Here is a 24,880-nt window from a genome sequence, read left to right as displayed (position 1 = left end):
GGTCATAGTGATCTACGTCCACAGGAAGAGCAGCAACGAATTCCACTATAAATCAAGCGATACAGAGGATATTATAAATACACTCAAGTCACTCCAACACTTTAAATATTTCACAAGCCCCAATTCCACCCAATAAATCAAATAGTGTCTAACTTTATAATTTCTCACCAAATAATCTCTCAATCTCACGAAAGAATTACACATAAATCTTAACACAAGATTTTATAGCCCGAATACTGACTTATGAATACAATTCACGAGTTCCCTTTGCACGTCTTAGCACACGAAGCACTCACAAACGAGCGGCGCTTCAAGTATTCAATGCATGCGTTGATCAACATGCGGCTAAAAAACTCACCAACCAAATATATATCTATATATTCAAGTTGACCAAATAATGCTCCAGTTCAAGTCACTGATAAACTTTCCAAATTTGACCGTGACTTCAATAGAAAATAGGAAAGAACATTTTTATTCTTTCTACTTTCCGTTTCCAACGCGAAGTCTAACAAGAGATATCAACAAGGAAGGAACAATTACAGTCAATGTGCAGGAAATTCCAATTTGAGCGAAAGTCCACTTTCCAATCTCAGTGGCCGAAGACCTCAACACACCTTACGAAAGCTAATATCGGAACTCGGTTGTGGATTCTTTTATTATTTTAAATTCCGAAATTCGTATTTTCGCTTCGCTCGATTTCGAACGTCCACGAAATATACAATTCCAAATATTCAAACCTTCACAATTAATAGTTAATTTTGAATCGGGTTTCGTTTACAGACTCAAACTCGAGATATATTTTAATGATGCGGAGGAGGAGGGGTCTCCAGTAGATGAACGACAATTTTTATAGTGATCGTGCCATAATCGTCTCTAAGCAATTCTCCAGCAATTGTAGACATGTTCTTTTATTTCCAAAAATTTTGTACACATATTCTCATGATGCCATGATCTTATTCCCAAGCGGTTGTTCCTTTAAAATCGTATGCTGCTTGCTCCACGACCCCCATTCCTTGGCTCTTCTATGACTTCAAATCTATAACTGCTCCACGATAGTCAGGGCAATCGACTATCATTAACCATTCGCCACCGTATATCAACAAATACTCAGTAATGGTCACCGATGTACACTAATATCGATGACAATCCATGTGGTCATCAACAACATCACATGGTCAATTATCCTCCACGCTCAGGTGCTCAGGTCACGTGTTCATCCATGTCGACGACTTAATTACCTTTTTGTGCAAACATATCGATTCGTTTATCTTAAATTAAAACTTTAAGAGTAGGCGATGAATAATTATATATATATTTTTTGGTAAGAGATGAATAGTTATACTTAAATCAATCCTAATTGATTGATTCTCTGGAAAGCCCACATCCTACAAGTCATGGTAAGCTAAATCTAATTCAAAGCGCGAGGTAGCGAAATCAAACCGAAATCGTCCTGCATCTTGCTTGCTTCACATGTTCCAATCTCTTTATTCCAACCTACTCCCCAAAAAAAAAAAAAAAGTCTCCGGTCAACGTTCAACGTTGGAGAGCTTCTACTTGTTCCCTTGAATTTCCTATGGCGTGTGTAGGTCAGGCAACCACGTACCCCCCGTTTTTGAAGGTTTTCGCAGGGTCAACAGATAACGTGGTGGCATACCTATCTCTATAGGTGATCGATGTTATACGCTTGTGCTTAGGGCAAGACAAGAGACTGGTATTTATCATAAAAATATTGTATAGACTTTACTTACAATTGATGCGACGGGTAAAATCAATTGCAGCATAATAATTGCACGAAAGCATGAGTTTTTCGATGGGATTCAGTAGAGGGTTCTTATAATTTCCCTTAACATGTCTTGAGAAATCTAAATGTCCAACGAACGTGGAAATTCAACGGAATGATATACATCGAACTTTTCAGTTTATCTATGACTCTAAATAATTCTTGTTGATCCCATAGCATACGTTGTAATAATTACTGTTCCGTAACTGCACCTTCTTTTTCCTTCTTGAAACGAAAAGGAGTGGACCGAGATAGGTCACTATCCATAAATGTGAACATACATATATTCGATAGAGGTAACTATAATGCTAACCTTACCATATCAAGGGTCTGAGGAGAGTAGAAATTGAAATGTGGAAGCTGTGTTGCTCGGAATATATATCGGCATAAGCCAAGATTGGCCACCCAATAAAGTCCGTCAAATTTCGATCTTTGCCATAATTCATAACGTCTTCTCTTTGACTCTTCCCTCTTTCATCCGTTGACAGAGATGAGACATTAAGGGAGCAAAATGGAAAAGAACAAGAAGGAACAAATTCGTTCCACACCCATCATCTTAGGACCCGCCAAATTCTAGCACTTTGAAACGAGGTTAAAAACCTTGGGGCTCTGCCGAGCAATAAACAAAGCAAACTGTCACGTTTTGCTTCATGTCGAGCTGATAAATCTCTAGCTCGAACACCGGAGAGTGTCTAACCAGAAAAAGACTCTGAACGACCTTCAATTATGCCGAGACTAACCTCATCACCTCCTCGTATTCAATTCTTCTTCTTCTGCATCCCCTGTCTCGTCTTCCTCTGCTCCCTCTTCCATGTTGCCGAGTCTCAAATCCAAGACCAAGAGCAGCAAGTCCTGTTGAAGCTCAGGCAATCCTGGCAAGACCCATCTTCCCTCGCCCACTGGGTCGCCTCCAATTCATCCTCCCACTGCGCATGGCCCGAGATCACCTGCCAAGACGGCTCGATCACTGAGCTCAACCTCTTCAACCTGAGCATAAGTTATGCAATCCCCCCATTCATCTGCGACCTCGAGAACCTGACCAAGCTCGACGTCTCCTGCAACAACATTCCTGGAGAGTTTCCCACCGCTCTCTACAACTGTTCCAAGCTCGTGTACCTCGACCTGTCCCAGAATTACTTCGAAGGTCCTATTCCATCTGATATCGACCGCATGGCTAATCTTCAGGTCCTGATTCTCGCCGCCAACAGCTTCTCATTCAATGTCCCAGCGTCGATCGCGAGCCTGCGGAGGCTGAGGATCCTTCACCTTTACCAGTCCGAGTACAATGGCACTTACCCTAAAGAGATTTTTGGCCTCTCTGATCTCGAAGAACTGAGGCTCGAGTACAATGACAAGTTTGTGCCGTCGCAGCTACCGCAGAACTTCACCAACCTGAAGAAGCTGCGGTTCTTCTTGATGGCGCAGACAAACCTGTTTGGTGGAATCCCTGAGACGTTTGGGAATATGGAGGCTCTCGAGCACTTGGATTTGGGGATGAATCTACTGACAGGAGAGATCCCGGGCAGCATTTTCGCTCTGAGGAACTTGAGCAAGTTGTACGTGTACAACACTAATGTGTCCGGGTCGATCCCTCAGGTAGTGAGCGCCATGAACCTGAGCGTGATCGATCTGTCTGCTAACAATTTGACGGGGAACATACCTGAAGATTTTGGGAAGCTCGAGAATCTATCCAGCTTGAATTTAGAGTTCAATCAATTGTCCGGTGAAATCCCGGAAGGTATCAGTCATCTTCCCGCTTTGTCTGATGTCAGGCTGTCCAACAACAATTTATCAGGCACGATCCCCCCAGATTTTGGCAAGTTTTCCGCACTCAGAAGATTCGAAGTGGCCTTCAACAACTTGACTGGCACATTGCCGGAACAACTGTGCCATGGCGGCATGCTGTACGGGTTGGCAACACTGGACAACAATCTCAGCGGGGAGTTGCCAGAGTCACTAGGAAATTGCAGTACTTTGTCCATCGTGAGATTGAACAACAACGGATTCACTGGCAATGTGCCTGGTGGACTCTGGACGTCGCCGAACTTGACGACTTTGATCTTGAGTAATAATGGATTAACCGGTGAGCTTCCCGAGAAGCTGTCCCGAAACCTCGGTCGGATCGAGATGAGCAACAACAGATTCTCTGGCAAGATTTCGAGCACTGTGTCTTCGTGGAGGAACTTGGTTATGTTTGATGCCAGTCATAACCTCCTCAGTGGCACCGTTCCAACTGAATTAACCGAGCTTCCTTCTCTGACGTCGCTTTTGCTAGGTCAGAACGAGCTCTCCGGGAATCTTCCCACAGCTATTGTTTCGTGGAACTCCTTGAACACTCTGAATCTAAGTCACAATCAATTGTCGGGACCGATTCCTAGCAAAATCGGTCTTCTACCAGTACTCACGCAGTTGGACCTGTCTGAAAACCAGCTGTCCGGCTTGATTCCTCCTGAAATCGGCCAGCTGAAGCTGACCCTTCTCAATTTATCCTCCAATCGCCTCAGTGGACAAATCCCAGACGAGTTAGAGAACCCCGCGTATGACGCCAGTTTCCCGGGCAACCCGGGCCTCTGTGCATCCAATTCGTTCATGAGGCTCAATGTCTGCAATTCCCAATCCCCTAGATCGAGCAAAGGCTTGCCGACCAATCTTGCCTTGATTGTGATCTTGGCCATCACAGCGGCGATGTTCATTTTGTTGGCGGTGGTATTCACAATCAGAGGTTCCAGAAAGAAGAGAGACAGATCTGATTCAACTCCGAAATTGACCCCATTCCAAAGTTTGAATTTTACAGAATCGAATGTTCTGTCGGGATTGAAGGAGCATAATGTGATCGGAAGTGGCGGATCAGGGAAAGTATACAGAATTATCGTGAATCGTTCAGGTGAGACCGTCGCAGTAAAAAGGATTTCAAATAACCGAAAATTGGACGAGAAGCTGGAGAAGCAATTCTTAGCAGAAGTGGAGATACTTGGCAACATAAGGCATCTGAACATTATCAAATTGCTGTGCTGTATTTCTTGTGAGAACTCGAAACTCATAGTGTACGAGTACATGGAAAATCACAGCTTGGACCATTGGCTTCACAAGACCAAAAGATCGTCACCCGTCTCAGGTGTAGCCAACAATATGTTCTTGGTTTGGCCCAAAAGGTTACAGATTGCGCTAGGAGCCGCTCAAGGACTTTGCTATATGCACAATGATTGTTCACCACCCATCATCCACCGAGACGTGAAATCGAGCAACATTCTCTTAGACTCGAAGTTCAATGCAAAAATTGCTGACTTTGGCCTTGCAAGGATGTTGGCCAAGCACGGAGAAGCCGTTACGATGACTACTGTTGCCGGTTCCTTCGGCTATCTTGCACCAGGTTTGTCTATTCACTTAACATGAGTTCATTTCAGCTATGCAAGTTCACCTTCCTCATATCTTACCAGCAAGAATATTTAGTTATGTCTTGCCTTTTCTTTGTTGAATAACAGAGTATGCTCATACAGCAAGAGTTAATGAGAAGATCGATGTTTATAGTTTTGGAGTCGTTCTCTTGGAACTGACCACCGGGAGGGAGGCTAACGATGGGACCAAAGACATGTGCCTCGCTGATTGGGCACGGCGTCACGTCCAAGATGGCAAGCCGATATCTGATGCGATAGATGAGGAGATCAAGGACAACTCGTACCTAGATGAAATTAGCAATGTCTTTAAGCTCGGGATCTTTTGCACTGCTACTCTGCCTTCCACAAGGCCCACAATGAAGGAGGTACTGCAATTGCTGCTCAAATGCAGTGATCAGCTTTACAATGTCGAGAAGAAATCCCGACACGAGTTCGATGTCATTCCCCTCCTCGGAAATTCCAAGTACAAGGAAATGCCGCGCAGCGATTATCATGTTCTCGAGTGCAACACTTACTGACTTTTAGCACCAGAACAGTTGCAGAAGCCGGGTGAAGGGATTTGGACTGCCAATTTCTGTGAAACTTCCTCAACTTATTCTAAATAAAGATAAGCATCAAACGTTTTGTCTAACTGTGTATTAGTTTCTGAATGTGTACGATAGAATATACAGAATACAAGAGAGATGTATATGTAAATTTGAGCTAGATAGATAGAGAACAAGGTTGTGCACTTTGTGAGCAAACCTATATTTAGGCAATAAAAGATCGAAGATGAAGAGCACTCCTGCTACTTAAGGCTGCGAATGGTAACCATTCTGTTTCTCTATTTCTGTTCCAGAAATAGGTTTGGAACAGAAATCTGTTTGGTAACGAAATTCCAATTTCTATTTCTGGAACAAATTTTTGTTCCAGAAATAGGTTTGGAACAGAAATCAGAAGTTAAAATTTTTAGCTTCTCTATTTCTGGAACAGAAATGAGAAACAAAGTTTTTTTGTTCTTCTCATCACTTTCCCTCACTATTAGCCGTTCGCTCACCCGCCGCCCATCGCCGGCCGCCGCCGCCCATCGACCGCCGCTACCCATCGCTGGCCGCCGCCGCCGGCCACCGTCTCATGTCGCCGCCTACCTCCTCCCCCTATCGGCGGCCTACGTCCGCCACCCACCACCAACCACCATCTCCCGCCGCCACCCGCCTCCCACCCCCGGCCTCCCTCCTTCGGCCACCGCCGCCCGCCTTTGGCCGCCGCCCACCTCCCACCGCCGGCTGCCGGCCGCCATAGGCCAGCCACCGTCTCCCGCCACCACCCGCCTCCGGCCTCTCTCCTCCCGCCACCGCTGCCCACCTCCCATCGCCAGCCGCCGTCCACCGGCCACCATCTCCCACCATCGATCGCCCTCCTCCTACCGCCGGCCGCCGTGGGCCGCCGCCCGCCGTCCACCGACCATGATCTCTCGCCAGCCGCCGTGGGCTGCCGTCCACCGGCCACCGTCTCCCGCCACCGGTCGCCGTCTTTTGGCTGCCACCCACCTCCCACCGCCGGCCACCGTTGGCTGCCGCCTACCGTCCATCAGCCACCATCTCCTACCGTCGGCCATCGTCCTCCCGCCGCCGCCCGCCCCCACCACCGGCCACCGTCTCCCGCCGCCACCCGCCCTCCTCCCGCCACCATCCACCGCCCGCCGACCACCCGAGAAGAAGAAATTTTGTGCCGTTATCAAACAAATTTCTGTTTCTGGCACAGAAATTGTGTCGTTATCGAACGTATTTTTTTGCTAAGAAACTCCTCCAGAAACAGAAATAGAAAAATCAATTTCTGGCTAGAAATTGATTTCTGAAACAGAATGGTTACCATTCGCAGCTTAAGACTTCAAAGAAGATAGTCACATCAGCGACGAAAGACGTTGCTGTACCGTGAATATCACTGTGAAATGTCTGATCTTTTGCCGCATTTGCTATTAAGCCTATTATATGATGCTGACATGAAAGGAACCAAGAAATGAGACCCGTTTACTTGATACGATTGAGTTTTAAGAATAGTACAACATCATCTCACGAATGCACAAAACTTTTTACAGCAACTTCTGTCCAACTTGTGACATGAATAATGCAAAATAACAGATCGGTACTAAGGCGATCGGTAACTTCGAAATGATTTAGCAGCTATCGGAATTTTTTAGAATTTCCCTCAGTAAACTGAAATGCAGGCACTTTGTAACAATGTCTTGCCGACTCACCATTATGGCCTCTGAGATACAAGACAATATCTCCTTGAACAATCTATTATTGATCAATTCTAATGAAACATCCACAAAATAGAAATCCTCGAGAGTTTCAGCTAAGATAGTTCCTGCTTTATTGGGAGTAATATAAGGGCTAAAAAGGAGCTTTCTAAAGAGTGTCCTAATGGGAGCCTGATCCTTCATTTATTCAGAACTTATTAAATTTGCATCTCTTCTTCATCGGATACTTGAGCTATCTAGACTGAAGTTACTCGATTCTTTGCTCGCTAGACTATTACTGGCACCCCACCTCGAAGTACGATACAACAAGACCTCAAAGAGGCCCAAATGATATCCTGAGAAAAGGGTGCGGAAGCATACAAAATTTGGAAAACTGAGATTCTCATGTCAAACCGAGATACTTCAGGTTCACTCCGTCTCGAGGTATTATGAATGAGAGGCCGCCAGAAGGGCAGCTCCAATGCCTGAGCCATCATTTGAAAGCACAATCACTGTGTTCTCAGCTACTTCAGGTCCCAGCAACTCTCTGAGAGTGGCCTCCACGCAGTTCCGGAATTTGGTGTAGTGCTCAAACAGACCTCCATCCAATGCTATAACTGATCTCTGCTTCTCCCCATCCCAAAGGGTATCTCTTCCCAGCTTCTTCAGGATGCTGAATATCCCGACAGCAGCAAGACGAGCACCTCGTGTGGTGACTATGTTGCATAGATCAACTACAACTCTCCTCATTCTCAAGGAGGTGTCGGATATCTGAGGATGGACAAATCAGCGTTAACTATAGGGGGACTCAGCAATTCCGAAAGTGGGGAACTGAATTTAGGAAAGTGAAGCATTAAAAGGGGAATTGCGGATTCAGCTGTAGATAATTGCACACAAGAGAAAACTATCCGTCATTGGTCCAGAAACATGGACCATTAGATTTGGATTTTAACTCCCTGAATATCCAAACATCACAATCAATCCACGCTGTGAAAGTAGTATTTACTTCACAATTGATATAATTAGAGATTACCCTTTCATTAGTACTAGACAGAACGGAAGTGAAAAAGCGGTGCCATTAGAGACACCACAGGTATGATATTAAGCTGCAGCTAGGCTGATACCTCCAAGATATCGCTCAGTTTTTTCCCCACCACTGTAAGATCAGAAGACGTGTCGTGATGCATGGCAGACATGTCAGGAGTCCTGCAAATTTGGTACATAAGTTTAAGGAAACTGAACCATCTTGTGTCCACATGAAGAAGCAGCGAGGATTAAATTTATAATTGTACCTTAATATAAAAGGAATTTTTAGCTTCGGTGGAACGATATCACCAAAAAGTGCTGATTCCTCAGCCATTCTCAACAAAACTATCCGGACAATTTCTCCAAGATACATGCCAGAAATCAGCTTCTCATAAGTCTACCGATAACAACAAAATGAAGTTATACATCTTTCTTAAACTATACATTCATGAGGCACGTTGAAATAGAAAAAGAAGTGAAGCCACCTGCTCTCCCGGATTCAAACTCTCATCATCCAGGGTTTGATCATATTCTGTCAGTGGAAGGTGTGACGACTGGAAATTTCCCCATTCTGTGTTGATAACCTACAAGGACAAAGATGTTTGATCACCCACCATACATTTGCCATATTCGGTAAGTTCAGTCCACTTTCTTTCAAACAAAGCATTTAATTTTGAAAAAGAAGTGAATAAATAAATCCAGCAGTATAACATGACAATCCAGAAATGAGATGAAATCAAGTTTGATAAGTTGATTACAGAAGACCACAGTAACAGTACTGGATCATTTTAACTTCGATTCGCAACAAGGGGATAGAACAGTCTACGCAACATCATGAGATGAAGTAGGCTTTGTTTGGTGACAGAGAAAAAAAGGGCTCAAAATTTAAGTACCGGTGACTTTGAATGCTGAAGATTGAAAAGCAATTTGATAATGCCTGACAGGTGAGCACTGAACACTGTTAGTTTATTAACAAACATGGAAGGTGAACATTTTCGAGGCAATAGCAACATAATGGAGAAGATTTGGACATTTATCAATAATTTTTTTTTCATTGAACTTATTCCTAACTTGATATATCATGTGAAATTTTGACTTAACTAAATCTATTAGTTTACTAGTTACTGTTATCCAATAAGCCTCATCTCACAAAATGTTAAAGTGATCCTCGTGACAATGGATAAAAGAATTAAGGAGGAAAAGAACTTACCATTTCTCCTGATTTAGGCAGAGGACCGTGCCACTTGGGAATGGCATGTATCCGCTCAACATAAGCAGCATTTGTTCCAGTACCCAATATGACAGCAGCAACAACATCTGGGTTGTAATATCTACCTCCAGCCAATGTTCCAATTGTATCATTAACCTACATCAACTAAGCAAGTCAAGGAATCCTGACTATGAAACTCAAAACCAGTTGACAGAAAGTGCTAAGCACACATTAGTAACACCTAATTCTTCTTCCTTTTTTCCATACAATGGTGCCTAGTCCAGATTGATGCAGAAGAAATTCACCAAGTAGAACACATAAAAATCTTAAAAGATCTCTTGTTTTAAGCTAAACAGTAAAGAATAAACTACACTTACCAAAGCAGCCACACGCATGTCAAGGCCCACTCTCTCCATAGCTTTACTCAATTCACTGACGACATCTTCTCCAACCTACTCAAATATCCATAAGGGAAAGAGAATACCATGGGTCAGATGATAGACATCAGAGTTTGTATAGGTACACACATGAGAATGTCGGAAAATCAGATTATATGACAGACTTATTCTTCCATTCATGCTGCCAGGATAATAGATCACTTCTACAAGTGAACTTGCACAAATCCTTGTTATGCTTGCTTTTCTAAATTTTTCTTGTCATAGCCAAAGGCAAGTTTAGAGTTGAACTCCACAATACCCACAATCGTACAGTGCACTACAAGTCATTTCTCGACAATCTCCAGTTCGCCCACCCATTTGGCAATATAAGCAAGATCCAAAGGAGACATATAAATAACCCATACAAAGAGAGATTCTCGTATCTCACTGTGATGCAGATTGAAGACTTGAATTCTTATTGTAAGCAACTGGACAATTCACAAATGAACTTCAAGTGGCATATTCTCATGTCCTCAAACTCATTCAACTGAGATAAGAATGGCATGTTTTAGCTATTAGCTCGCGTAACTTCCTTTTTCTGTCCTGGTGAACAGTCTCTAGTATAAACGAGGTTGAACTGTCATCTCTTGAAAGAGAAAAATTTACAAACAAGCTTAAAATGAGTTCCATTCAAAAGTGGATCCACATGCATAAGTGGGTGGAGGTGGATGGATCTGCAATCAGGATGAAAGAGATAGGCATAACAGCAGTTAATCACAAGACAGTCATGGGATGAATGTAACAGGCTGTAAAAGACAAGTAAGACAGTTATTATCACCGCATCTTCTATTGAGAATCCTTTTGTCCATTTAATTAGAGTCCCGGATGCGATTGATGATTGCCTAACCGGAAACGAGAAGGTAAAACCAAGCTCCCTTTGTCTACCAGGGAAAGGATGTGAATCTTCACCTTCTGTGGCAACAAATTTTGCTAATGCCGTGGCGATGAAATCGAACAATTCCTATAAACAATTGGAAATAAAAGAAAAGCCTTAGGGCATAGAACTAATATTAGTACAGGAACACTAATTAGCAATTATACAGATGGACAGAGACTCACATTCGAACTTCCGGTCATCAAATGAGGTGGTATCGAAACTTCTTCAAATTCTCGTTTGATGATGCCTTTCTCCTTTCCGCCTAGATGTACACGGAGGACGCGGAAATTTGTGCCACCAAGATCCAAGGCATAATATAACCCTTTCTCATCCCTAAGAAAGACAAGAATTGGTGTTGGATTCATCATTCATGGAAAAAATAAAACAGCAAGCTAAAAAGTATGGGCAGTCTCTAGGTTGTTGGCGATCGCGCTTGAAGACCCAAACTTTATTCCAAAATATAATGAAAGGCCCTCGACCCTGAATGTTGTTTCAAATACCAGAAACGTTATACATAGTTTTGCAGGGGAAGCATCAAACACTTGAGGCAGATATCAGCTTCTTTCGTCGATCGTCCCATGGAAGGTCTAATAATCATTTGAACCAAAAGAAAGAAAATCAAACTGACTAAATACGAGCAATTCTTGTTTCACTTTCGGCTCCGTCACCACCCGAAATTCAAATGGAACGAGAGACTACAAAGACGGTGAAACATAATTCAAATTCGTCTGTCCCTTTTGGACTTTACTGTCTAAATGATCGCGAAAGCAAGGTCTCTCCACCACTTATAATCTCTTTGTCAATCAAACACCTTTGATCAATCAAATTCCAACAAGTCCATGAAGAACATGATTCCAACAAGTCAATCAAGAACACACTACTACAATGGGACGTTCTACAAAACGGTCACATTCAATGAAAACATTTAGAAGCAAAGATACTTGCGAAACTCACTAAAACTATCATACTAGCTCATTTAAAATTTTTGGGCACAAGGTAAATATCATAATTTCCAATACTTTAAATATACTGGTGACACGCAGGATTAGTTTTTCAAATCTAATGTTCGTTACACAACAAGACCCGGGAAAAATTTGATGTCGTTCTTGAGGTAAATCGTCAGTTCTGCCGCTAAAACCAATGATGGGCAGAAATGAAAAAGAAAGAAAAAGGAACGTGGTTACCCTGTGGGGAGGCTGTCGACGTAGCTGATGAGCATCTTGATTTTGCTGCCACCGTCGGACGCGAGGCCGGCGCGCATCTCGCCGACCATCGCGTCCGCCACCTGCCTCAGCTTCCAGACCGGGGTCCCGCACTTCCCCTCCAGCTCCTTCACCATCTCCGCCGCCCTCTCCCACTTCCCATCCGGCTCCGACCACCCCTCCTCCACCCCTCTCCCGCTCCTCCTCGCCGCCACCACCGCCGCTCCCGCCGCGGCCGCCGCCACGGTGGCGCACACGACAATCGCCGCCGCCTTCTTACCCATCTCCCACCGCCCCCACGGCCGCCAACCCCACAGCACACAGACCCCGAGCGAGTTACGGTTCGCTTACTCACCCAAGTTTCGTCCTGTACTATATTCTCACACACCTTGACAATCCTGAGATTTGCCGAGAGAACGAAACAGAGGGACAGAGCTTGGATCCGAGCGAGCGAGCGACGACGAAAGGTTGATCTCGCTGTCTGTGGGCGTTCCTAGATGACGCTGCTTTCTGATTCAGCAGGTGCAAGTTGATCGTTATATAAAGACGAATTATCCACTTGGCGGTTCCGGGGTTTTGGACGTTATCAGGAATGTGACCATTCGTGTAAGGTGCGCATGAAGGAAGCGGCTAAAGGTTGGTCAAGACTTCGGCATTTTGTACTGAGGTTTCGGTTCTTTTCACGACTCCCATGATGACTTGCCGGGTGGCGGCCTCCGGAAGATGTAATTGTCGGTGCTAGGCTAGCTCTAACTCGCGGCTTTATCGGTCTTTGATTTACTTTCTCTCTCTTTTTTCGCCTTTTTGATTTCGAGATTTTGATTATCCGAAATAAGATGAGATGTGAACTACTCTGATCGATATATAGTTTTGTTAATTCGTGTCAACCTCGAAACTCGGCTTATTATAATATGTCCGATGTCGGCTTACCTCGACTCTATCATTCTTATTCGAGATCAATTCATTTTTGAATTATGTTGGTAAGATTTGAACTCAATCGAAGTTCCAAATTATCAGCGACGTGGATAACATAACATAACTACGGTGCTTACAATATTTTTTCAGGGAAAATGATCACTGAACTATGGGCCAATCTAATGTGCAATGTCGTCTTTAAATTTTTAATTTGTTCGATACGGTTTTTGAGATTTTGGTACATGTTCAAATTAGTCCATAAAATATATGAAAATATCAAATGTTGTCCTTCCATTGATTCAAATTCAAGAATACGCTGAACATTTTCATATAGTACAGGGGACAAGATTAGACATGTTATCAAAAGTTTAGAAACCATATTGAATAAATTAAAAAACTAGGGACGGCAATGCACATCGAACCATAGTTCAAGGAAACATGTGTATAATTATCTACATTTTTTTTTACACTAGATAATCATCAATCGCGAATCAAGAAGTTGACAGCTCAATCGAGCTCGCTCGCAGGAGACAACGATAAGTCCAACAACATGTTCGATACCAAATTGAGGATAGGCTGGATAGCTACGGAGGCAATGCAAATCCGGTCGCCCGATGAGCCCGCAGAAATAGAAATCTGAAGGGTTAATAGCGTTGCAATTTCGTTATGTGTGATTACCCCACTTTCTGGTGGGGTCAATGATTAGCCCACTTTGATAGACGTTCCTTGTCATCAATATTATCATCATCTAGAGGTAGCGTGTATCAACTTGTTCATCCTTAATAATAATATTAATAATAGAGTTAATTGTGACTTAGATCTTCATATCCCAAAAAAGTACGGATCGAGCATGGACAAATTGTATTCATTCAAAAAATTTTGGGTACTTTCAATTTACAATAACTCATTTTCAATGAGCCGTTAGATCATGTCGGTCTCGCGTGAATTTCGCATGATCTAACTGTTCATGTGGAGTGTGGACTAACATGGATCGAGAGTATCCCATGGTTTTCCATTTTCTTCCGACTCCGTTTTGCCCAAGCCTGATAAATTTTTATATAAATAATTCGATATTTTCTAAATATTATGCTTCTACGATAAGGTTCTCGAGGCACGCCGTCCGACTTCGACCCCCCGCTTGGTTTGTCGTGGACCGACCATACATTGAAAAAACCTCCTTATTTTCAAATAATGCACGTGCCTAAACAGGTATTTTTAGAGGTAGATACGGAGAACTGTTTAAGATTGCATTACAGCTTGCGAACTGTTCCAGAGCCCTGTTTAGGATCCTGTCCTGAGTCCCACCTTTTCTGTCCCGAACACTGGAAAATTTTACCGGGTTCTGTTCAGTCAGGATGATTGCGTGCAGTGCGAAAAGGTTGCTTTTTGACCACCGTTCTAGGAATCACAATCCATGTCCCCTGTCAAACTTGCAGCTGAACAGGGGGCTTATCTCTTCTCATCAGTCCGTGTGCCACTCCTCCCTGTGGGCTTGGAAAAAGCCCATATCAGTTCTCAATATGGATCTGGTCATTTGGGGTCTCTGCATGATGAAAATCGAATTACCTCCTCGCATCAAAGGACGAATCGTACGACCTTTCGACCCGCGGTTTCTTGAAAAGGAATTATGAGAGGTTCGCGCCGATGCAACTCGTGTGAGATGCGCACGAGCAAGCAGGCGGGGCGACCGGATGCTGAGGAGGGCCTACGTAGGGAAACATTGGGCCGAGACGTGAAATTGAATTCGATTAAAATTTAGTCGAACGGGTCAAAAGAATCCACTCTGAATAGAAAAAAGAAGAATGGTTCAACAACTCATCAATAGGGCCTTCAACTGATTAAGAGAAGAGGACTTGATGGGTCGGGTCGGATCGGATCGGGCCTTCGGGATGCATTGGCCCATAAGTTTTAGGATCTTTGCTTCGTAGAAATGGTTGGGCCAATCAACCCCACTGCCACTTTACAAGTGAAAGGCCCCCGATTGATGATGACGGCCCAACATTTTAAGCATCATTCAATCTCCTTTTTTCGTTCCAATGAAAAGCATAACATTTAAAGGGGCCAAAGAAATTTAAGCACCATTGACTCTGACCACCCCTACTCCAATCCTCTCCTCCTCCTCACCACCACCGCTCCCGCCGCAGTAGCCGCCACCACGGTGGCGCACGCCACTATCGCCGCCCTCTTACCCATCTCGTGCCTCCCACCACCAACCCCACAACACACGGACCCCGAGCGAGTTGAGGTTCGTTTGCTCACGCATGTTTAGTCCTTTACTATATTCTCCCACACCTCAACACCCCTGAAATTTGCCGAGAGGAACAAAACAGAAGGAAAGAGCTTGAATTCAAGTTAATCTCGCTCTCTGTGGGCGTGCCTAGATAGTTCTACTTTCTGATTCAGTAGATGCAAATAGATGATTTTATAATCGCAAATTATTTATTTGAGCTGCGTTTGATTGTCTAGATACGGATTGGGATATGATAGAATAAGGTGGGATTAGAAATCTTCCAAATTGTCCTTCGGATTGTGAAAAATCACATCATATGTTTGATAAATGTCCGAATATAACATGAATATCAGGATGTGCTACCCACCACGCCAGTGACGTCCTAAGGACAACGGTGATGACAACCAGGACCACCACGCCAAGCTACGACATAACCTGGTGGCATCTCCCTAAATCTAGAACGGTGACCATCATTGAGGTGGTCGCACTCCTAATCACGGTGGCCGTGCTCGTTGAAGGACGGCAACTCAACAAGGACACTAAATTCCGAGATGGAACTCCGAGTCTACTTTCTTTCTGCAGAATTGCAATGAGCACTTTCTTTTCTTGTTACCTTCCTCGCGTTCATATGATCGAGGATATTCATTTTTTAGCTTTTAACTTTTTTCCCCATTACATGTTCTCTGATGTCATAACACAATGCATCATGTCGCAATTCCAATTGGAATTTGTAATGGTCCGTTAAACTTCACCAAAAAGAAGAAACTTTCGCTCTGTTAACAAATAGTTCAAAAAGAAAGAAGAAACTAAAGATAGAAGAAAAATAACACAAACGTTACAGAAAACAATAACTCCCAAATTTCTTCTCGATCAATGCCTAACCATAGCACAAAGAAACTTAGTCGAATCAAGTGCCTAGAACACCGACCACTGATCGAAACCTGCAGTTCGATTAGACATTGATTATTTTCTTGAGAATCAAACTAATAAAGTGATGCAGAATCTATTAGTGAAGCGTTTCTGGACCAGTTGGACAGGCAGAAGTCCAAATGGAGGGCGAAACGGTGATGCGACTAGAACAGGCGGACCCGATTGACGACATCGGATCGGGCTCAAATTCGGTCGTTTGAAGCGAAACGGCGTTCTGAACAAAACTCACTGCCTTTGGCTATGACTAACGATGGATTTTAGCGATTCGGGATCGTTTACATGGGTTTTTCATTTTTTTATGGGTTTTAATTTTAAGGGCATTTTTGTAATTTTGATATTTTATGCTTTATAATCCTAGTAGGGTTTGGTTTAGGGATATATAAGCTTGTTTTATGGTTCTTTTTGAAAAACAGGACATTATCATCAATATTGAATTTCGAGATTTTTCTCTCTAAGCAAGGTTTTGCTTGAATTACTCGCTGAACGCTGCGTCAGGTGGTATCAGAGCCTATGGCGACTGGCGGTGGTCTTCGTGACGATGACAAGGAGACTGGAGCCCCAACCCTTGGGGACGACACGCTGCAACGTTTGGAGCAGCGTTTAATGGAACGCTTGAATCAACGACTCGATCAAAGTCTTCGTCGTTTCGAAGAACGATTTGACGAGTTAACGGATCGGTTCGAAGGTCTCACCGTTGATGTGAATCAGAATCGGCGAAACGGCAGAAGACCGGGTTCAGATCTTGCTCGCGGTGATCCTGTTGATAAGCCTGTTCTTGTCTGCAGGCAGAATAACCCTCTGTTTTCAGAGAGTTCGGAAGAAGAAGAAAACGATTATTTTGATGAGGAACGTGTTGATTATGGCGGTAGACATCGTCATGGAGGATTTCAAAGAGGATATGATAGGAGATATGGAAGACGACGTTACGACGATCGTGAAGGTAACGAATTTAAATTGAAAGTCGATATTCCTTATTTTAATGGAAGTATGGGCATAGAAGAATTTCTGGATTGGATTGCTGATATAGATAGATTTTTCAATTATATGGAGACCCCTGGTGAGAAAGGGTGCGATTAGTAGCCTGTAGATTAAATAGGGGTGCGTCTGCATGGTGGGAGAGATTGCAGAATAAGAGGGAGCGAGAAGGGAAAGAGGGAGTTTGAACTTGGACTAGAATGAGGAGGCTGTTGAAGCAGGAATTCCTTCTACTCGACTATAAACAGATTATGTTCCAGTAGTACCAACATTGCCAGCAGGGCAATCGGACTGTGCATGAGTATACGGCCGAATTTATGAGATTGGCGGAGTGGAATAATTTATCAGAGACGGAGGGACAGCAGGTGGCCAGATATCTCGATGGTTTGAAACCCTTCATTCGAGATAAATTTTGGGTGCAGTTTCTGCAAAATTTAACTGAAGCGAAGAATATGGCGATGAAGGCAGAATTGATGCAGCAAGACAGGGGAAGAAGAAGCTACGAAAATTATCGAGGTAGTAGTTCGAGCAGTTCGGTAGAGAAGAGCAGTTTCAGTAATCGCTTTAACGTAGGGCGAAATCAAGAAGATAAGGCGGTAGAAAAGCGCCCTATGAATGAGCCGAGGGATAAGGGAACGCAAGCACAGAAAACTGCGAACCCTAACCCTTATGCTAAACCAGCCACGATAAAGTGTTACAGGTGTAATCAGCCTGGGCACCGATCTAATGAATGCCCTCGAGAGAAAGACCGTAAACGTAGCGGCGAGAGAAGAGGAGGAAGATGGATATTGCTTGTGTGCCGGATGGTGAGGACGATGATTTTGAAGATGAAGAAGAGGAGCAAGTAAACTGTGTGGTGCGTAGGATGATGTTAGCCCCAAAACAGGAAGATGATTCGCAGTGTCATCAGTTATTCCGAACCAGGTACACCATTCTGGGAAAGATCTTTGCTGTGGTTATTGATAGTGGAAGCATGGAGAATATCATTGGGAATGAGCAGTGAAGAAATTGGGAATACCCATGGAGAAGCATCCTAATCTCTATACGTTAGGATGGATTAAATCTGGAGCGGAAAGCATTCATGTGACTGAACGATGCAAAATTCTATTCTCCATCGGTAAGTATCATGATGAGCTGTATTGTGATGTAGTAGACATGGATGTATGTCATGTGTTATTTGGGAGGCCGTGGCAATTTGATGTAGATGCTCAGCATTCGGGAAGAAGCAATCAGTGTAACCTTGTGAAGGATGGAGTGAAGTATACGTTGCTGCCACTGAAGAACAAAGGAAAACAAGCTGCTAAAAATAATTTCCTTACCCTTACGAGGAAATTTGAAATAGAGGTTAAGGAAACCCGACAGATTCACATGCTGATCGTGAAACAAGCAATTGAGACTGAGGCTGAATTACAAGTGGAGGAGCAGCCTGATGCAGTCAGGCCTTTATTGAAGGAATTTAGCGAACTGATGCCTAAAGAGATTCTAGATGGGTTGCCGCCTATGCGCGATATTTAGTACCATATAGACTTAATTCCTTGTGCTAGTTTGCCTAATTTACCGCACTATAGGATGAGTCCTAAAGAGAGCGAGATTCTAAAAGAGAAGGTGGATGATTTGTTGCGAAAGGGGCACATTCAGAATAGCATGAGCCCATGTGCTGTTCCAGCCTTGTTGACTCCTAAGAAAGATGGGAGTTGGCGGATGTGTGTAGATAGCAGGGCTATTAACAAAATAACCGTGGGTTACAAGTTTCCAATTCTGAGATTGGATGACATGCTGGATAGGTTGCACGGTGCTAAGTGGTTATCGAAACTGGATTTGAAGAATGGATACCATCAGACTCGGATTTAGCCCGGAGATGAGTGGAAGACAGCTTTCAAAACAAAGGAGGGGTTATACGAATGGTTGGTGATGCCTTTCGGACTTTCCAATACTCCAAGCACTTTCATGAGGCTTATGAATCAGGTTATGAAATCTTTTATTGGCAAATTTGTTGTAATTTATTTTGATGATATATTGATTTATAGTAAGACTGAGGAGGATCATCTGATGCACTTAAGAAAGGAGTTGACAGTTTTGCAGATTAATAAGTTGTATATTAATCTTAAGAAGTGCAGTTTTTTAACTAATAAGCTGTTATTCTTGGGATTTATTATTACTGCTGAAGGAATAGAGGTAGATGAGGGGAAGGTAAGAGCAATCAGAGAGTGGCCGACTCCTAAGACAGTTTCTGACGTTAGGAGTTTTCATGAGTTGGCTACTTTTTATCGGCGATTTATTAAGAATTTTAGTACTATCGCAGCCCCAATTATTGAATGTATGAAGAAAGGCAAATTTTTATGGGGAGAGGAAGCTGAAAATAGTTTTGCTATTTTGAAGGAGAAGTTATGTACTGTACCTGTTCTTGCTTTACCTGATTTTGATAAACTGTTTGAAGTGGACTGTGATGCTAGTAGAGTGGGCATAGGAGCTGTTTTATCTCAAGAGCGCGGACCAGTTTGCTATTTTAGTGAGAAGCTCAGTGACGCAAGGCAGAAATGGAGCACTTACGATAAAGAATTCTATTCTGTCGTAAGAGCTTTGAAGATCTGGGAGCATTATCTGATTGGGAAAGAATTCGTCCTTTATTCTGATTATGAAGCTTTGAAGTATCTAAATAATCAGAAGAGGATTAGCAAAGATATGCATGCGTGATGGTGTCAATTTTTGCAAAAATTTCCTTTCAAATTACAGCACAAGTCAGGTGTGCATAATGTCGTAGCAGATGCATTGAGTAGGAGAGCTAGCTTGTTGATTACATTAAGCCAAGACATCTTGGGGTTCGAGCAGCTGAAAGATTGTTATGCAAATGATGATGACTTTGGGCAAATTTGGAAGTCATGTGCTGCTGGTCAACCTGTGCAAGAATTTTATGTGCAGGATGGCTATTTGATGCGTAGCAACCAGCTTTGCCTTCCTCGAACATCATTATGAGAGAAGGTAATTCGTGATTTACATAATGGTGGATTAGCTGCACATCTAGGTTGTGATAAAACTCTTCATAGCTTCGGGAGCGATTTTACTGGCTCCTGATTGCGTAGAGATGTCGGTAGGGTACGTACAAAAGTGTTATGTTTGCCAGAGCTACTAAGGGTCAATCTAAGAATACAGGTCTGTATATGCCTTTACTTGTTCCTGACAATATATGGGAAGATCTATCCATGGATTTTGTGCTTGGTTTACCACGAACACAAAGAGGCGTGGATTCTGTTTTCGTTGTGGTTGACAGATTTTCCAAGATGGCGTACTTCATTCCTTGTAGGAAGACTTCTGATGCAGTAAGTGTGGCCAGATTATTCTTTAAGGAAGTGGTTCGTTTGCATGGTGTGCCCAAGTCTATTACCTCATATAGGGATAGTAAATTTCTAGGGCATTTTTGGCGGACTTTGTGGAAACTGTCTGATTCATCTTTGAATTTCAGTAGCACAGCTCACCCGCAGACTGATAGGCAAACAGAGGTGATTAATAGAACTCTGGGAAACTTGATTCGTAGCATTTGTGGAGATAAGCTGAAGCAATGGGATGTTGCTTTATCACAGGCAGAGTTTGCTTATAATAATGCAGTTCATAGTTCTATTGGCAAGTCGCCTTTTTCTGTTGTTTATACAAAGGCGCCTCGGCATACTCTGGATTTGGTACAGTTGCCTAAGCAAGCGGATAAAAGTGTAGCAGCGGATCATATGGCTAAACAGATTGTGGAAGTGCATCATGAAGTCAAATAGAAGCTAGAGGAAGCTAATCAGAAGTATAAAGCTGCAGCAGATAAACACAGGCGGAAGCAGGTGTTTGCGGTAGGTGATCAGGTCATGGTTTTTCTTCGTAAAGAGTGCTTACCAGTTGGCTCTTATAGCAAATTGCAGCAAAAGAATATGGACCTTACACTGTCAGCAAGAAGATCAACGATAATACTTATGTTATAGACCTTCCACATAGTATGGGCATATCTAACACTTTCAATGTTGCTGATTTATCACCGTTTCATGAGTCCACAGAGCCATTATATCCAGATCCTGATTTTAACTCGATGACGAGTTCTTTTCAAGTGGAGGAGAATGATGCAGAATCTATTAGTGAAGCGTTTCTGGACCGGTTGGACAGGCAGAAGTCCAAACGGAGGGCGAAATGATGATGCGACTAGAACCGGCGGACCCGGTTGACGACATCGGATCGGGCTCAAATTCGGTCGTTTGAAGCGAAACGGCGTTCTGAACAAAACTCACCGCCTTTGGCTGTGACTAACGATGGATTTTAGCGATTCGGGATCGTTTACATGGGTTTTTCATTTTTTTAATAATTTTTTATGGGTTTTAATTTTAAGGGCAGTTTTGTAATTTTGATATTTTATGCTTCTAGTAGGGTTTGGTTTAGGGATATATAAGCTTGTTTTAGGGTTCTTTTTGAAGAAGAGAACATTATCATCAATATTGAATTTCGAGATTTTTCTCTTTAAGCAAGGTTTTGCTTGAATTACTCGCTGAACGCTGCGTCATAAAGTAACGATCAAGGATCTACACCATCGCTGTCAAAAGCATGTCAAGGATCTATCGTCGAAGTGAACCACATTAGCAGAGCATTGGACAGATGAGATCTAGGGTTTGGCTAACCTCATATTCGAGATCCAAGGATCAACCTTGTTGGTCAAGCTCGAGCTCGATGATGACGAGGATGACCGCGGTCTGCTCTGTGAGAATCGACGGTGACGGGCTGTTGTGGAGGCCACGACAGTGGTTGAGGGCAGAGGTGATGTGCGGTCGGCTGTTATGGTGGTGGTCCTCAAACGGTGGCCAAGATGCTCTCGTTGGAGGTGGTGACAGGTGGTCCTTTTTACCCTCAGTCACTAGAATGCAATCGGCTAACCTGATGACGATCAATGGTTGTGGGAGGTGACGAGGATCGTGCGGTGGTTGAAAGTGACAACAATCTCGTGGTGGTGATCCTCGCATTATGACTAGCGAAGCAATATCGGGATGGTTGCTTCATCACTTCATCATTGGAAAAAATGGGTTTGTTAAGTTATTTATAGATAAAAAAAATCCAATTCGGATTTATTCCACTCCCTCTCTCGGATATTTTATCTGACATTTTATCCAAGTGTATCCAAGTTCATCTGGTCCAGAGGACATTGCCAATTACCGAATAGCCGAATAGGATAAACGGACTCAAATTCGAACCACCAAACGTAGTCTTGATTCTTGGTTCTTGGTTATTGGTTATGGGTTTTGGGCTTTATCATGAATGTGATTATTTGAATAAAGTGTGAATGAAGGGGCTAAGGTTGGCGGAGACTTGGCATTTTGTACTGTGGTTTCGGTTCTTTTCAGGATTCCGATGATGACTTGTCATCGGCGGCCACCCGAAGATGTAATTCTCGGTGCTAGCTCTAACTCGTGGGTTTATTGGACTTTAATTTTCTTTTCTTTTTTTTGCCTTTTGATTTCGTGATTTTAATTATTCGAATAAGATGAGATGTGAACGGCTCTAGTCAATATAGTTTTGCTAATTCATGCCAAGCTCGAACTCGGCTTATTGAAATATGCCCGACGTTGGCTTACCGCAGCTCCGTCATTCTTATTAGAGATCGATTCATTTTTGAATTATGATGGTAGGATTTGAACTCAATTGAATCGATTAAATTCGTTTCGATGAATGGTCATAAGAATCTATACCGTAAAATTGATTTTCGACGGAAACTTGAAATTGACATTCCGAACCATTGGTGAAGTGGGTACCGGAACATTAACTACCTTGCTTACAATTTTGTTTTTACTAGACAATCAACAATCAAAAAGTCGACAGCTCGATTGAAGTCCAACATTATAATGTTCGATATCAAACTCAGTTAGACGTTTGAAAAATAATTTAGTTGTCCTCAATAATCGTGACCTAAATCTTTAAGTCTCAGAAAGTACAAACCATGAAGACTTGGACAAATTTTCACTTTGTAATATTTTGGGTACTTCCAATCTATAGTAATTCATTTCAAATGAGCTGCCAGATCATGTCGATCTCACATGAATTTCACATTATGTAACTACTCATGTGGAGTGTGGGCTAAAACTGATCGGAGGTATCTAATGATTTTCCATTTTCTTTCGACTCGGGTCCACCCAATTAGGCCGATTTAGTCCAAATTTTTTTATAGAAATAATTTGACGTTTTCTAAATAGTATGCTTGCTGTGACAAGGTCCTCTAGGCACGCCGTCCGACCTCGACACCCGCATGGCTTGCCGAGGACCAATCATACGTTGATGAAAAGCTCATTAAATTCAATAACACCCGTGCCTAAACAAGTGATTTTAGAGGTAGATATTTGGCTCATTTCAAATACAGATAAAAGAAGATTATCTTGCCCTATCGCACCTTTACGAGGAACCATTGCTTGGTTAGAAATTGGCATCAGTGAAATTCCAATTCAAAGAGTCGTTGCTCATAAATAATCTGTCAACCCGAGACAGCAGAAGCACCCGGGTGATTTGTTTGGTTTTTGTGAACTTTCATTGTCTCCCAGCGAGTAGGGATAGTCCCCAGAATTCGCATTTGCCTATTTAGGATTCTGTCCTGAGAAAAACTTTCTGTCCTGAACACTGGAAAATTTTCCAGGTTCTATTCAATCAGAATGATTGTGCGCAGTGCAAAAAGTTTGGTTTGGTGCACTGTTCAAGGAATCGATCAATGTCCGGTCGAATTTCCAGCTGACGTGTGCCACTTCTCTCTGCGGGCTTAGGAAAAGCCCATATCAGTTCCACTGTTTTGCTTAGTCTTTTTTGGGGTTGACACGATGAACCCTTTCCATATTTGACATTGTTCGCTGGGCCAACTTCGATTTCAAAGTACTGCGCGGAGGCGAGCGCAGGACGGTTTCCCTTTTGACCTCTGGTTTCCATAAAGAGAAATTATGAGATTCACACCGGTGCGACTCACATGAGAACCGTATAAAGCACCAGGGTCGGAGCGCACCAGATGCACATGTACCCGTCGTGCCCAATTTCTCCCCCTTTAAAGTCGCCGAGGAGGAGGCCTACATAGCAAAACACCGGGCCGACACATGAAGATTGAATTCGACAAGAACGAGTCGCCACGGGTGATCAATCCACTGAAATAGAAGAAAATGGTAGAACTCCACATCGATATGGCTTTCAAATAACTGCAAGAAGAGGATTAATGGGCCGGGTCGGGGCTTCAGCATACATTAGCCCATAAGTTTTAGGATCTGGCTGGCTTGGTAGAAATGGTTGGGCCTATCAAACGCGCTACCACTTTGCGAGTGAATGCCCCCCCCATTGATAATGTCGGCGGAATATTTCAAGCATCATCGTCCTTCTTTCAAACACCAGACTTAATCTACTTCCTCGTTCTAATTAAAAGCATCACATTTAGAGAGGCTAAGATATTTTTCCAGGAGCATCTTCCTTGGTGACCTAGACTGAAGTAAATTAGGTAAGGCCGAGAATCGGACTGGAGAATTCTTACTTTTGACCATTGACTGGCTTATAACCTTTGTTGAAGCAATAAGCTGAAGTCATCATTGTGTAGGTCTACTTGAATTTATGACATTAGGATCATACGGATGTATACTCGACTAAGAGGGGATTCGTATGCTATTCACCTAGAAAGAAAATGCAAATCCATATAATCAGTTTCA

The 24,880-nt window shown here is 43.1% G+C and overlaps 2 protein-coding genes across 2 annotated transcripts; one reads left to right on the top strand and one right to left on the bottom strand.

Moving 5' to 3' along the window:
• The first annotated feature begins 2,288 nt into the window (after window positions 1-2,288).
• Window positions 2,289-5,806, top strand: LOC130140690 (receptor-like protein kinase 5). The gene is made up of 2 exons (XM_056320724.1): window positions 2,289-5,150; window positions 5,263-5,806. The coding sequence occupies exons 1-2, from the start codon at window positions 2,507-2,509 to the stop codon at window positions 5,691-5,693; spliced, it is 3,075 nt and encodes a 1,024-aa protein (XP_056176699.1). The 5' UTR covers window positions 2,289-2,506; the 3' UTR covers window positions 5,694-5,806.
• A 1,634-nt stretch (window positions 5,807-7,440) lies between these two features.
• On the bottom strand, window positions 7,441-12,505 carry LOC115671008 (hexokinase-1-like). Its single transcript, XM_030592436.2, has 9 exons — window positions 12,131-12,505; window positions 11,129-11,279; window positions 10,848-11,030; window positions 10,010-10,084; window positions 9,633-9,788; window positions 8,908-9,006; window positions 8,689-8,819; window positions 8,521-8,602; window positions 7,441-8,167 (listed from the first exon to the last, which is right to left on the bottom strand). The coding sequence occupies exons 1-9, from the start codon at window positions 12,430-12,432 to the stop codon at window positions 7,844-7,846; spliced, it is 1,503 nt and encodes a 500-aa protein (XP_030448296.1). The 5' UTR covers window positions 12,433-12,505; the 3' UTR covers window positions 7,441-7,843.
• Window positions 12,506-24,880: the final 12,375 nt, after the last annotated feature.

Source organism: Syzygium oleosum, unplaced genomic scaffold, assembly GCF_021117445.2.
Source record: "Syzygium oleosum isolate NSW1041296 unplaced genomic scaffold, Sole_v2.1 Sole_v2.21, whole genome shotgun sequence".
In the NCBI taxonomy this organism is placed as follows: Eukaryota; Viridiplantae; Streptophyta; class Magnoliopsida; order Myrtales; family Myrtaceae; genus Syzygium; species Syzygium oleosum.
This window is presented reverse-complemented; position numbering and strand designations above follow the sequence as displayed.

What these genes read in the sequence shown, in the direction of transcription:
- LOC115671008 (XM_030592436.2), bottom strand. Translation starts at nt 12,432, where the DNA reads ATGGGTAAGAAGGCGGCGGCGATTGTCGTGTGCGCCACCGTGGCGGCG. An exon ending in ACATGCGTGTGGCTGCTTTG is followed by an intron (nt 9,789 to 10,009) that starts GTAAGTGTAGTT and finishes TAGTTGATGTAG; the next exon opens with GTTAATGATACAATTGGAAC. An exon ending in GTTTGAATCCGGGAGAGCAG is followed by an intron (nt 8,820 to 8,907) that starts GTGGCTTCACTT and finishes TGTTATCGGTAG; the next exon opens with ACTTATGAGAAGCTGATTTC.
- LOC130140690 (XM_056320724.1), top strand. Translation starts at nt 2,507, where the DNA reads ATGCCGAGACTAACCTCATCACCTCCTCGTATTCAATTCTTCTTCTTC. An exon ending in CTTCGGCTATCTTGCACCAG is followed by an intron (nt 5,151 to 5,262) that starts GTTTGTCTATTC and finishes GTTGAATAACAG; the next exon opens with AGTATGCTCATACAGCAAGA.